This window comes from Gobio gobio (assembly GCF_949357685.1).
Source record: "Gobio gobio genome assembly, chromosome: 14".
Lineage (NCBI taxonomy): Eukaryota > Metazoa > Chordata > Actinopteri > Cypriniformes > Gobionidae > Gobio > Gobio gobio.
The window spans coordinates 25,392,248-25,406,932 of NC_137107.1; the positions used below are offsets into that span (position 1 = coordinate 25,392,248).

Sequence of the window (14,685 nt, forward strand, 5' to 3'; positions counted from 1 at the left end):
TTTGCGCAACCAAGCTCAGAGCATCTCCTTCAGGCAGTCTCGAATTCAGTTCCCCTGAGCTCAGCTCACCTGGGTCATGACAACTTTCACATTACCAATTATTCGAACTAAACTGCCAGTGTGAAAACGCCCTCACATTTACATCATGATATAGACTAAGCATTAACATGAGTAACGAGTGCAATATCACACAAGTTTTTCTACCCAGAATAGCATGACTGCAAATGCGATAGCCTACTGCTCTTATACAACAGTTTAATAAAATAAATAAGTTAATAGTGTTCAACATAAGAAAGTCATATTTGGAACGACATGGGGGTGAGTAAATGGTGATAGAATTTTCATTTTTAGGTGAACTACCTAATTAACTACTGGTTAAGATAAATGTTAACGTGTGCATTTTATCTAAACGCACAAGTGGCCCCTGCCTGGCCCCCCTAGTTACCGTGGTCTAGAACCGCCACTGCCTACTAGTAAATGGACTTGAACTTCCATTAAACCCGCGGAATAGCCTAGTGGATTCTGCTTACTCCCATGACACATAGCAACTAAAAGCAGCTAAAAGTTTCTTATTTGATCTATAATATAATATATTTGATCTTAATATATCCACATGTAGGCCTACCTGTTGACGCGTGGACTGCGCGTTTGCAAAATATGCTGTATTTTTGTAATTCCGCTAGGTGGCACTGTCGCATAAACTAAATGCATCACTTTTAAACGGTAGCCTACCTACCCATTATGCATTTTCACTTTTCCACAAGTTTTCATGACCTTATATATTATTTTACGGTCTATGACCGAGACAGGGGTAACCATAGATGGGGGTAACCATAGGTAACTGCAGTTTATTAAAAGTAAGGGGGACAGTTTCATGATGGCTTCACACCTATTTTCAAAATAGCACGAGTAAATATCGCTTTTTAAATTGTAATTTGAGACATTAGATTATACATTACTATAATTTACTTTTATACTTTCTGTGTATTTGTATGATCTAAAATGGTATTCGTAAATGTATTTTGTATGAATAATAAAGCAATTTTTACTGAATGTGATGTGTTTAATAAATTATTACCTATACAGACTAATTTATTTATTGTAATTAAGTACTATGAGATTTTTAAATCATGCAGTAGAAAATGTGTTTTGTAGCCTATTTATAACGTCATTTCAATGGTAGGTAGGCAAATCAATTATATAGATTTTATGTTGAATATGTGTTAATTCTATTACGTCGTTTCAACTAATGGAAATCAACATCGTTTCAACGTTAGGTAAGCAAACCAGTTGCATCGATTTATGTTCGTTTTGAATGGTGTTTCTGACGTTGGTTCAACATTACTTCGATGAGCAAAACGATGCCGGCTCGACGTCGGAGATCAACGTCGTTTCGATGTCACGAGAAACGTCGATTCTATGTTGATTCAATAGGCTAGTTTGAGATGCGCCTCGCCTGAAATTCAGCCGAGACTAGGCGGCTGCAGTGAGGGGAGGAGTGAAAAAAGTGCAGGCAAGACGGACAGTTCTCTCTTCTCGTAGTAGTGGATCAGACACCTGCGAGATCAAAGGCGGATATCGCGGGATTCACACTCGTGCGCTTTGTTGCTGATAAAGTGGATGTAATTTAAGTTATGTTACTTTTATATGAAAATAAATATAATGAACAAGACACCCAAAGTTTGTGATACGTCGGCATGACATCACAGCAAGGCGCACCGCCCTCGGACACATTTCTAACCGGCATGCATCTTATCATGCAATAATTATTTTAAGGATACAAATGTCTCTCAACACTTTTATTCACACTAGCTGTCCATAAGTTGGAAATTACCATTTATGTTTTGAACACACATTAGTTAACATGAACTAATAATAAACAGTTCTGCTACAGCATTTATTATTTGTTAATGTTAATTTCAATATTTACTAATACACATTAAAATCAAAATAATTTACTGTGAACATGATCAGCTGTATTTTTAATTACTCAAAACTAACAAAGATTAATAAATACTGTATAAAATGTATTGCTCATAGTTAATACATTAATGTTACCCTAAAAACAATGTTTTGCCTGAGAGACAAATATTGATAAACTGTTGATAAAAGTCACAAAAAAAAGATAAGAATTGTTTAATAACCTTCTGCTTCTGTTGAGGGACAGACACAACTTTATCCACTAAAACATTTATTTAGGTTTCAATTCAATTTCCATTTAATTTCTTTAACTCCAGTCACGCAGCAGCTCTTCTGCCACTCAGTCCCGGCTGAGGGGGCGTGTTCCGGCGGGAAAGTGACGTCGATGCGGCGTTATGGAGGCGGGAGGCGCGGCAGGCGGGATCTTTTGAAAAATGAAAAAAAGAAAAAAAATCCCGCGTGTTGTTATTGTTTTGAGGGAATACGACGTGTGTAACTACGAGTCTGTGAGTATATATTTTAATATACCGTTTATTCTGTTCTTAAAATAATTTACATTTCAGAATAATAATATATAAGGTCGTGAAAACTTGTGGAAAAGTGAAAATGCATAATGCCTTAAAATGTCAGGACATTTCTTGAGTGCAGTCACTGAAACAATATTTATACCAGCAGTAACTTTGCTCGAATGTCTCTATTTAATTTTTTTCATGTAGAAAGGGAGCCCTGAAGAATGGGTATTGTTGGTTACGTGCTTTCAGATTTTGAGTGATGGCTGATTCACTTATTTAGGAGACTATGTTTTCAGTATTTTTAACAAACTTAAGGGATTGATTTACTCATGGTGACGCGGGAAAATTAAACGATGCTGTACTTTGTGTATGTACTATATGGTTTTATTTGACAAATGCATATATTATTTATAAAACTTAAGTCAATAAATTCAACAAGTAAAATGTTAATACTTGATCAACGTTACGATAGTTTAGGTAGTTCGTCGTTGAAACTGAACCTGACTTGGAAATGTGGGGAAAGTCCAGAGAGGACATAATGCGGGAAATACGTTTTCTTTATTGTGTTTCAGGTGGGGATGGAAATTAGTTTTGTATTAATTTAAACAAGTGCCTACCAGTGGGCCTCCTCCACCACTGGATGGCTATTTAAATAGAACTATTTAATTATACAAAAATGAAATTAATTAAAAAGCTAAAACACAAACATCAAGATTTCTTTTCTTCTCAATTTTTTTTAATAAATCAGAATCTAGGATCTTATAGAATCGCAAAACAAATCATGGTTAATTAAATGTATTTTATCAACACTTACAGGTTTCTGTTAATAAAGAAAATTGGAAACAAGCAGCGTTTTCAAAATTACAGCAACAATACAATAAAGAAGGTCAGGAACCACTGACAACCGGGATTCAGAGTTTTTGTCTCTTACACTTCTACTTCACCCAAAACTCCTGTAGATATCACTATGTACAGTACTATAAACTCGGTGAAATATGGTTGTGTATTGATGTCACTAAACTTGATCATAATCTAACAACAAAAATAAAAGTTTTGCTTCTTCTTTTTTTCAGAACATTTCAAAATGAGGATTTGTAATGGAACATCAGATAAGCAGTGAGTGGAGTTCTGATGCCGACTGATTTAGATAACAGAAAATCAGTTGGCGATCATGGCATGAGGAATTATTCAGAAAAATAATAAGATAATAACTTTCATTAATTTTGTTTAGTTTATGACATTATACAGTATAGCATAATTATCTCTCTAACCTTGACAGAGGCCTTGTGGCTGTTATCTTTTTCTTGTTGGGAATGGGAACTCTACTTCCATGGAACTTCTTCATAACTGCAATGAATGTAAGACACACAAACCTTTGATGATGAATACTTAAGGTTATCTTTAAATCTCATGTACTCGAACTCCACATATTCCCGTTCTGTTTGCAGTATTTCACTGACCGTTTGAGAAATGGTAACGATTCTTCACAGTCGGACCCGTACATGTTTGATAACATGAGTGTGTTGTTAGCCCAGCTTCCCTTGCTGCTATTCACACTTCTCAACTCCTTTCTATACCAGCAGTGAGTACTTGGCTCAGTCAAGCAAAGTTCATTTTGTTTACTTTTGCAAGTCGTAGTGTTGTATAGATAATAATATGATCATGAGTTATGTTCTCTTTTGCTTATGTAGCATTGCGGAGAAGATGCGGATTGCGGGTAGCATGGTCTTCATATTACTTCTCTTCATTCTCACTGCCATTTTAGTGAAAGTTAAGATGGACCAGGACCACTTTTTTTCCATTACCATGGCAACAATCTGGTTTATTAACAGTATGTTTCTTATGCCTTACATCTACAGTATGTTCACTAGGGCTGCAACTAAAGATTACTTTGATAATCGTTTAGTTGCCCGATTCTTTTTTTCAATTGATCGATTAATCGGAAAAAGTCCCCTTTTTTGCTGACAAAACACACTATTCCCCATCCTGCCCAATGCTGTCCTTAAAACAAAGTGTCAGCTGAGTGCTATGAAAACATACATAGCAAATATACCGTACAAAAATTAACCATGGTTTTACAACGAATAAAACAAACAAATAATAATAATAAATAGGGTTGTTGTAGTTATTCAATGGTAACCACAAATTAACCATATTTTGCTTCAATTCATAGTTTAACTATGGTATTTGTCTGGGTATACAAAATCAAAAGGCCAAAAATAGAACCATGGATAATGTTCGTAAGTGTATATCTGCGCTATAGCCTACATTATGTGCAAAAAAGTTTACTAAGCAAAAGGACAGTTTAAATCCCTACATTAAAATTATATTGAAGAAAAACAAAAAACACAAACTCAGTGTTACCAGGTAAAAGGAATGTTCTGCAGGAACACGCACACATTCGCTATGGACAACTTAACCAGTTACTGTAATTTCTTTATCCTTTAGAAACGTCTTACATATATATTAAATTACACGCTGTTATCCCTTTACATTACTACTCTCATAAAATATGTAAATTACATGTTGACTTTTAAACTTAAATTTAACGTCCAACTGTAGATATTTCAGCTAAATTAATGTCTGAAAATTAATTGTCTCCCTATTGGCTGGGTTCTGTCTGTTTGATGCGCATGTGTGCGCCCACCGCGCTCGTTCAGTGAAGTTTGAAGCTTAATGTCAGATTTACGCACTTTCATGCAAAATGGAAATACTCGCGTGTATTAGTAACATTTACAGATACGGATATAACCACTGTTCTCTATGTAGATCAGTGGATATAACCTGTAAAATTAATGTTTTGCGCTGAGGACGCACACGCATTTGTCAAAGCACATGACAGGGTATGTTAATCCCAAATTTTTCCCAGACACAAAAATATCCAAATCATGTGTCATTAGTATCCCTTTGAAACAATCAATCATCATTTTTTGAAATTTTCATGGAAAAGTGTGTGAAAAAAGTGTGTTTTATGATCGGTCACAATTGTGACCGGTGGGATACTGTGTTGTATCAACCATTGTATTGATTTAATATAGGTCTATTTGACCTGTGCAGTGTGTTTGTGTGTGTTTTTGTGCGTGTGTGTATGTTTTTTTTTTTGTGTGTGTCTGTGTGTGTGTGGGTGGGTGTGTGTGTGGAGATCAGACATCAGAGGAGACGTGACCGTGTGTGTGTGTGTGTGTGTGTGTGTGTGTGTGTGTGTGTGTGTGTGTGTGTGTGTGTGTGTGTGTGTGTGTGTGTGTGTGTGTGTGTGTGTGTGTGTTTGTGTGTGTTTCTGTGTGTGTGTGGAGATCAGACATCAGAGAAGACATGACCGTGTGTGTGTGTTTCTGTGTGTGTGTGGAGATCAGAAATCAGAGAAGACATGACTGTGTGTGTGTGTGTGTGTGTGTGTGTGTGTGTGTGTGTGTGTGTGTGTGTGTGTGTGTAGATCAGACATCAGAGGAGACATGACCATGTGTGTGTGTGTGAGTTTCTGTCTGTGTGTGTGTGTGTGTGTGTGTGTGTGTGAGAGAGTGTGTGTGAGTTTCTGTGTGTGTGTGTGTGTGTGTGTGTGTGTGGAGATCAGACATCAGAGGAGACGTGACCATGTGTGAGTGTGTTTGTGTGTGTTTCTGTGTGTGTGTGGAGATCAGAAATCAGAGAAGACATGACTGTGTGTGTGTGTATGTGTAGATCAGACATCAGAGGAGACATGACCGTGTGTGTGTGTGTGTGTGTGTGTGTGAGTTTCTCTGTGTGTGTGTGTGTGTGTGTGTGTGTGTGTGTGTGTGTGTGTGTGTGTGTGTGTGTGTGTGTGTGTGTGTGTGTGTGTGTGTGTGTGTGTGTGTGTGAGAGTGTGTGTGAGTTTCTGTCTGTGTGTGTGTGTGTGTGTGTGTGTGTGTGTGTGTGTGTGTGTGTGTGTGTGTGTGTGAGTTTCTGTCTGTCTGTCTGTGTGTGTGTGTGTGTGTGTGTGTGTGTGTGTGTGTGTGTGTGTGTGTGTGGAGATCAGACATCAGAGGAGACGTGACCGTGTGTGTGTGTGTGTGTGTGTGTGTGTGTGTGTGTGTGTGTAAAATTAGGTAGAAAGTAAGGTAGAACAGTTAGCCTATGTGTATTAGTATGTAGATACAATGGGTTATCCCACCGGTCACTATTGTTGCCGATGACATGTTTGTGAGTTCTATGACCACATTAAACAAAGTTGAGTAATTGCAAATGCATATATCAATACTAGACACCTTAAACATGATGTGTACCAAAAATCCATGTCCTATCTTTATGTTAACATACTTTACCACCCTTTTCTTTGGGAGCTTTCCTGCTACCATCCTCCTCTCTCGGCGCAAACAGGAAGTAAACAGCTCTGGTCATGTGACAATTTACAGTAAACATGCGACACTGCACATATTTCATTGAGACCCTTTATTATTTCAATATCTGCTGGAAATGCATTGATAGATCATTCAGTAACATTTTTATAGCCTTAGAAGTGAAAAAAAAATTTACGGTCACTATTGTGACCGGTGGGATTAAACGGGTTAAACACTAATGCATTAGCTTGAATCATGTACCTTTCCAGCAGCAGCTGCTCTGTTTACACTCCACTATTTTTAGATGCATTTTGTCCATAGAACTGCATTATTCAGTGCTGTAATTTGGCGCGACTGGTGGAATTTTATCAACTAGTTGTTGCAGTCCTAATGTTCACATTTCCCTTTTCACTTCATATTGAATAAAGTATTAGAATAGATCCACTCCACTTCTACTTCAACACCTTTGAGTAAGTGAATCAGTAGACAAATCTAACACTCCTCGTTGTTCTTGCACTTTTTCTCTCTCTCAGTGTTTGGGGCCATTCTGCAAGGTAGTCTGTTCGGTCTGGTCAGTAAGCTACCTCCGAGATTCAGCTCCCTGTTTATGAGTGGACAGGCGGTGGCGGGAATCTTCTCGGGCCTTGCCATGCTGTTATCCAATATCTGTGAGTATCTGCATACTCCACACAGTTCAAACGAAAAAAAAATTATATTCTTAGTAAGGGAAACAAAATATTATCACAAAATAAACCCAGATAGGGTGATCAGGTCTTGTTTAACCCTAAAGGAGTTTATTTTGTGGTGATAACCAGCTGGATGTACATTATCCCACTGGAGGAGCGGGTGGTAATAGTCAGAAATTCAGCGGGAGCGGGATTAATAAAACAGTCCCACGCAGGGCTTTAATGTGCAGCCCTATTCCACACCATACCTACTTGTACCTAAATAAATGGAGGTGCTTTTTTATTAGAACTCTGAGAGAAACACATTTATGCTGACAGTTACGTTTTTTGTGCCGCCTTTAGTTAAAACCGACTCTGAGAGTTCTGCCCTGGGATATTTCATTACCCCCTGTGCCGCCACTCTACTTACTTTGTGCTGTTATCTCATACTTCCACATCTGGTAGGTGCCTTAGGTTGTAATGATTTATTTTGACTTATCTAACTGTTGAAATATGATAAACAATATTCTAATTATTTCTGTTATTTTGTACAAAATGAAATTCCTTGTTATATTTCAGAGATTTGCCCGACTTCATTTGGAAAATGTGTCCCCTAAAACTGCAGAGACATGGAAAGAGCCATCAGCAGATAGATCTGGTATGTCACATTGCATATTTTTCCAGTGTTTGGGAAAACTACACAAAGTACAGCAAAGACAATCACTGTTGGTTCTTCTAAATCCTGAATTTTGGTGTTTTTTTTGTTGCTACAGAGATGGTTAAAGTAAAGTTAGATAACCCTGACAATGGATTCGAAATCATTGGTGAAACTGAAGCATGTAAAAAGCTGAATGAGCTCAAACAAGAACCTGAGGAGAAGTCAACTGTGCCACAGGTCTTCAAAAAGGTATAGTCAAGTCAAGGTCAAGTTTATTTATATAGCCCTTTAAAACAGCATAAATGCTGACCAAAGTGCTGCACAATATAACAAACAAAACATCCTCATACAGTAAAAATTAAACACTAATAATAAAATATCAAAAGAAACCAAACAAAAGTAATAAAATTAAGGAAACAAGAATATTTAAAACTTAAACAATAATATCAAATTAAACATATGCCTGAGAAAAAAAGTATGTTTTGAGAGAAGATTTAAATGTAGAAATAGTAGGGGAAAGTCTAATAGACACAGGTAGGGAATTCCAGAGCTTAGGACCATGAACTGAGAAAGCTCTGTCACCTTTAGATTTAAGTCGGGATTTTGGAACATTTAATATCATCTGGGTGGAAGATCTGACCGTTCTCACTGGGGAATACGAATGGATAAGTTCTGAAATATAAGAAGGGGCAAGACCATGAATTGATTTAAATACAAATACTAAAACCTTAAAATCAACTCTGAAACGAACGGGTAGCCAATGAAGTGATGACAGCACAGGTGTAATATGTTCTCTCTTTTTTGTCCCTGTTAAAAAACGAGCCGCAGCATTCTGTACCAGTTGTAATCGCGAAAGTGAGGACTGATTTATTCCAGCATATAGGGCATTACAGTAATCCAGCCTGGTTGAAATAAACGCATGAATAACAGTCTCCAAATCACTAAAGCTCAGAATATTTTTCAGCTTGCGAAGTCCCCTAAGCTGCAAAAAGCTGGCTCTAACTACAGAGTTGATTTGTTTATCAAATTTTAACTCAGGGTCAAGGGTAACTCCCAGATTTTTTACTTTATCACGAATGTTATCTTGAAGGGGGCCTAGGGTAGAACTTATGTTATTTAAAATGTGTGAAGGGCCAAACAACATAACATCAGTCTTCTTCTGATTTAATTGAAGGAAATTTTTGTCCATCCAAACCTTAATGTCCTCTAAACAAGCTAGCAGAGAGGAAACTGAATCAGTACCTGATTTTAATGGAAAATAGAGCTGAGTGTCATCTGCATAAATGTGATATGAAACCCTATGAGACTCAAAAATGAAACGAAGAGGGAGTAAGTATAAGGAAAATAAGACTGGACCAAGAATTGAGTCCTGGGGCACCCCACAAGTGACAGGAACTGAACTTGATGAAAGTTCTCCAATTTCCACCAAAAAATTCCTGTTTGCGAGATATGATGCAAACCAATCTAGTGCACCATCACGAATGCCAACTTCAAGGTCCAATCTCTTTAACAGGATACGATGGTCCACAGTATCAAAAGCCACACTTAAGTCCAATAATAGAAGAATAGTACAGTTGCCAGAGTCTGCAGATAGTAAAAGGTCATTTACTACCCTCAAAAGTGCAGACTCAGTACTGTGTTTAGCTCTGAAGCCAGACTGAAAAGGATCCAGAATGTTGTTAGTGATTAAGTAGGGGGAAATTTGATTTAGTACACACTTTTCCAGAACTTTGTGCAAAAATGGTAGTTTCGAAATGGGCCTATAGTTATTAAAATCAGAAGGATCGAGATTAGCTTTTTTGAGTAAAGGATGGACCACAGCCTGTTCAAGGCAACATGGTACAGTACCTGTTTGTAAAGAGCTATTGATAATAGAAAGAAGACTTGGCAGCACAGAGGACAGAACATCCACTAGTAACTTTGTGGGAATGGCATCAAAAGAGCAAGTGGTTGGATTCATGCTAGAGATAATGCTCAACAGCTCAGAATGTGAAATAGTCTGGAAATTAGAAAAAGCTGAGGGGCAAATATTTGCATATTGATAATTCTGAGTTAAATTACTAGAGATCTGTGCCCTAATTTCAGTAACTTTGTTTATAAAGAAGTTGCAAAACTTCTCACATAAATCTAGGCTAGGTTCTGTACCGGCCGGTCTAGAAGGATTTAATACTGAATTTAATGTAGAAAACAGTATCTTTGGGCAATGGGAATATTTTGAGATTATGTTTGAGAAGTATTTTGCCCTTTCTAAGGAAACTGCTTCTTGGAAGTTGTACAAGTTACTCTGTAAGATTTGATATGAGACTTGTAATTTGTCCTTTTTCCATTGTCTTTCTGCTCTTCTACATTTTTTCCTTAAAATTTTGATGTCGCTATTAAACCATGGTTGATTATTCGATTTCAGTTTTTTGATTGTATAAGGGGCAATTATGTTTAAAATTTCTGAACATGAATAATTGAAATAATTAACCAGCTCTTCAACATTCTGATCCTGCGATGATATCACATCACTATGAGCTGGAAGGGCCAAAAAACATCCATAAATTGCAAAGCAGTGGAGGGGTTAATAGACCTTGAACGGTGAGTATTAAGCTGGTTTACAGGACTAGGACAGGAAATTACACTGTCAAACAGAACTGGCCAATGATCAGACAACCCAGCATCACTCACAGATATATTACTAATATCAAGGCCCAATGATAAAACTAGATCAAGTGTGTGACCCAGTTTGTGTGTTGGTCCTGATGTGTTGTGTGAGGTTAAAAGAGTCTAAAAGATTAACGAAATCTCTTACAAGAGGTTTCGAGGGACAACAAAGATGTATATTAAAATCACCAAGAATTAACAACTTGTCAGTACCTGAAACCACATTAAAGAGGAAATCTGAAAACTCCCTTAAAAAGTCATTATTAACTTTTGGTGGTCTATAAATCAAAACACAAAGCAATGGGCTAGTAAGTTCTACTTTACACATTAAGACCTCAAAACTAGTGTAAGCATCAACTGGTAAGATCTTACATTTGAAACAGTCCTTAAAAATGACAGCAACACCTCCACCCCGACTGGAAGTTCTAGGGCTGCTATAATAGTTACAGTGTACTGGGGAAAGTTCAGATAAAGGGCTTAAGTCATTTTCTGTAAGCCAGGTTTCAGTGATGAACAAGAAGTCCAGAGTATTTGTTAAAAAGAAGTCATTTAACAGAAATGTCTTGTTTGATACTGATCTTGCATTTAACAAGGCCATTTTAACCTCTGGCTGATTTAAATCTCGCTTAGCGAAGTTGGGACGAGGCACCTCTGGCAACGAGCGAAGTAAATTGAAGTTCACCCCGCACTGAGGCGAGAGGCGCTGCTGCGACAGTCGCTCATTGGACAAAGTTACAGGAATATTGCCCGGTAATGCAGTCGTAGTTGATCGTATAAGCCGCGCGAGACGAGCACCACGATGCACGTAACGTGAGCGACGAAGAATCCCTAGATCAGCACACCGTAAGTAAATGTCTGATGACAAGCGTGTTACTGACCGATTGTTCAATCGCAGAAGTTCAGAGGATGCAAAAGTAATTGCCATACTCGGTAGAGATGAGAAAACATAAAACAAATATTGTTCACTATTCCAAGAGACGATACTTATAACAGACAGAAGAAACCAGCAGACGGAGAACAAACTCATTTTTTGAAGTCTCATAGGGATCGTCGCTCACCGATGGCCGGGTCCGGACGTAATTCTGTCAAAAGTAATGATGAAGAGTCCAGATGAAAATCAGAAGATAATAATCCAAAACATACAGGCCTCGGAAAACAGGATCCGAAGGAGATTCGGCGTTGATGAGTCTGAAGACACCGATACGGCGCCAGATCACTCACTGACACCCAGATGACGAGGTGAAACAGCCACGCCGATTCACAACACGGCCGAACTCCGGCAGAGAGTCCGACGAGGCCGACAGGATGCCAAATCGCTGACAGCCAGATGACGAGGTAAACAGCAGTGCTGATTCACCAAGACATACAAACTCCAGCAACCCGGCAGCAGCTCAGATAGAGATCGCGATCGAGATAACTCGTTTAGTACGAAATATCGGTTCACACAGCTCGAAATCCCAGTAAAATAAATTAAAACTGATTAAAAAAAAACTGGATCGGCGAGCAGCGGCAGACAATGCGCACAGCGTTCACTCAACCGGAAGGAGCAGTGAAAGTGTTTTGTTTATATAACCACCATCCTTGTTTCAAACCTCAGGAAAAATGCAGTAAATTCATTTTAAAACAAGTAATAGTAAATAGCTGAATTAACTTTGTTTATGCATTTAATTTTTGTAGATTTGGGTGATGGCATTATGTGTGACATGCGTGTTTGCCGTCACACTGTCCGTTTTCCCAGCAATTACTGTAAATACAAAATCTTCTGGCTTATTTAAAGGTGAGTCTAGAAAAGATTATTATTATTATGCATTATGCTTGTCAAAGAACTTTGATTTATATCCTTTTTCATCTTATAGAGAACATCTTCATACCTTTGTGTTCATTCATTGTCTTCAATGTGATGGACTGGATAGGCAGAAGTCTCACTTCTCGTCTTCAGTGGGTGAGTCTCATTGGATCTTGTATCAACACAATACAGTGCTATGGTAATGATTACCTTTGGAAATGATTCTTTATCTAACATCTAATTTTGCTCCATTCTCAGCCTTCGATGAAGAGTCATTTATTCCCTCTTTTCGTGGTATTACGGGTAGTTTTCATTCCTGCCCTCATGCTCTGCAACGTTCAGCCTCGCTTCTATCTCCCAGTCTTTTTCAATCATGACATGGCTTATATTACCATCATGTCTTTGTTTGCCATGACAAGTGGATATTTTGCCTGCCTCTCCATGAGCTATGCTCCACAGTAAGTACTCTTAAAGATAACACAATTTTTTTTTCAAGATTCAAAATGAGCTGGGTCAAGTAAATCACCATTCCCGGTATTCTCCACCCATGGACCCACATAACATACTGAAAAACACCATTGTCCCCACAAACTCTACGGTTTATTCTTTATTTAGGCTGGTGAGTCCTAAAGATGCAGAGACAGCAGGGGCTCTGATGACCTTCTTCCTGGCTTTGGGACTCTCTCTGGGTGCCGCTCTCTCCTTCGGCCTTAAAAAAATTCTTTAGGGAAAATCTCACAAGCTGACAATGCTGTTATTTCATTACTCACCAACATAAACATGTTTTAAGTGAGTACTGTCTTGAAACCTAGGTATATTTCTTTCCCTTTCAGTCAGTCATGTTCGACGTACGTCGGAACTGACCGACGAATTGGGGATCTGTTTTCAGAGACCAATCTACTTCGAGGGTTTTAAAACGAGCCAATGAAGATTGGCATGCGATTCACGCATTCCACGCACCGCCCAGCAGCGGGGGTATAAATAAGGAAGTGGAATGCCGCATCATTGCTTTCTACTTCGGAGCCGAACAGTGCATAATTTCTCAGGAGAACGTGATCACGTCGGTGCGTTGTTCGTCTCACCTTTATTGTAAGGGCTTGAGCGTTCAGCGTGCCGTGTGCCGTCGAGCGCCGGCTGACAGCGGGGGTTGTCACGGCAACCCAGCGCATCACTCTGCGCTTTAGATGCGCGGTCGAGACTATGAAACCTCAAACGGGGTCGGGTCCCTTTGCCTATTCCCCGATCTAGTTTCTTTTCTTGCACCAGAAAAGGGCTACTTTGGCTAATAAGCCTTGGTGACCTGAGGATTACAGTGGTGCTTCTCCACCGGGTACATCTCCGTGGGCCCCAACTCCTCTATCGCATCGCAAGCATGCTGAGACTGTGTTTGTGGGTGGTTCATGTTCTCTCATGAGAACATGACCACGTCGGTGCATTGTTCGTCTTGCCTTTTTCATAGGGCTTGAGTGTTCAGTGCGCCGTGTGCCATCGAGTTTGACTCCACGTTCACTGTCTCACATGCCTGCTGGTAGCTTACAGATGGGATTGCTGGTCCTTTTAAAAAAACAAGGGGACCTTGTGTTTCATTTGGGGCTCTGGCAGAGGACAGATGTCAATTGCTGCATCAGAGAGAGGGCTGTTATGCGCTGGAAATGATGATGCTAAGTTTCCCACTCAGTTTGCTCTTAATGAACCAGATTCAGAGTTGACAGCCATGCTTTCCCTGGTGGCTGGGGCGTAGTGCAAAGCGTAAATCGCCTTGCCTGCCCCCGTGCCTTTTTTCCCCGGATGGGTATTGGAAAAATTAGCAGTATTGTTTGGTCTTTGGGGGTTTGGCTACAGCTCCCCAGACCGTCTCGCTGGCTCATCCGTACCATCAGACTTGGCTACACGATTCTGTTCACCTACCGGCCTCCCAAGTATAAGGGCATCCTCTTCGCCGCCGCATGTCCAACTGGCGAAGGACGCAATTCAGCCGGTTCCTCCAATATGAAGGCAGGGTTCTACAACCCCTACTTCATTGTACCCAAGAAAGGTGGTGGGTTATGGCCAATCTTGGACCTGCGTGTCCTGAATCGGGCCCTGCACAAGCTCCTGTTCAAGATGCTAACACAGAAACGCATTTTCGAATGCATCTGTCCCCAAGATTGGGTTGCAATCGACCTGAAGGACGTGTACTTTGATGTCTCTATTCTCCCTCGAC

General features: G+C 39.3%; 1 protein-coding gene across 1 annotated transcript; it reads left to right on the top strand.

The window, feature by feature from the left end:
- Nucleotides 1–3,516: 3,516 nt before the first annotated feature.
- Nucleotides 3,517–13,209, top strand: slc29a2 (solute carrier family 29 member 2; the record flags this gene model as incomplete). Its single annotated transcript, XM_079834562.1, has 12 exons — nucleotides 3,517–3,548; nucleotides 3,712–3,790; nucleotides 3,881–4,014; nucleotides 4,124–4,263; nucleotides 7,261–7,395; nucleotides 7,756–7,853; nucleotides 7,972–8,050; nucleotides 8,166–8,299; nucleotides 12,374–12,473; nucleotides 12,553–12,638; nucleotides 12,741–12,940; nucleotides 13,098–13,209. The coding sequence occupies 12 exons, from the start codon at nucleotides 3,517–3,519 to the stop codon at nucleotides 13,207–13,209; spliced, it is 1,329 nt and encodes a 442-aa protein (XP_079690688.1).
- Between the last annotated feature and the right edge of the window lie 1,476 nt (nucleotides 13,210–14,685).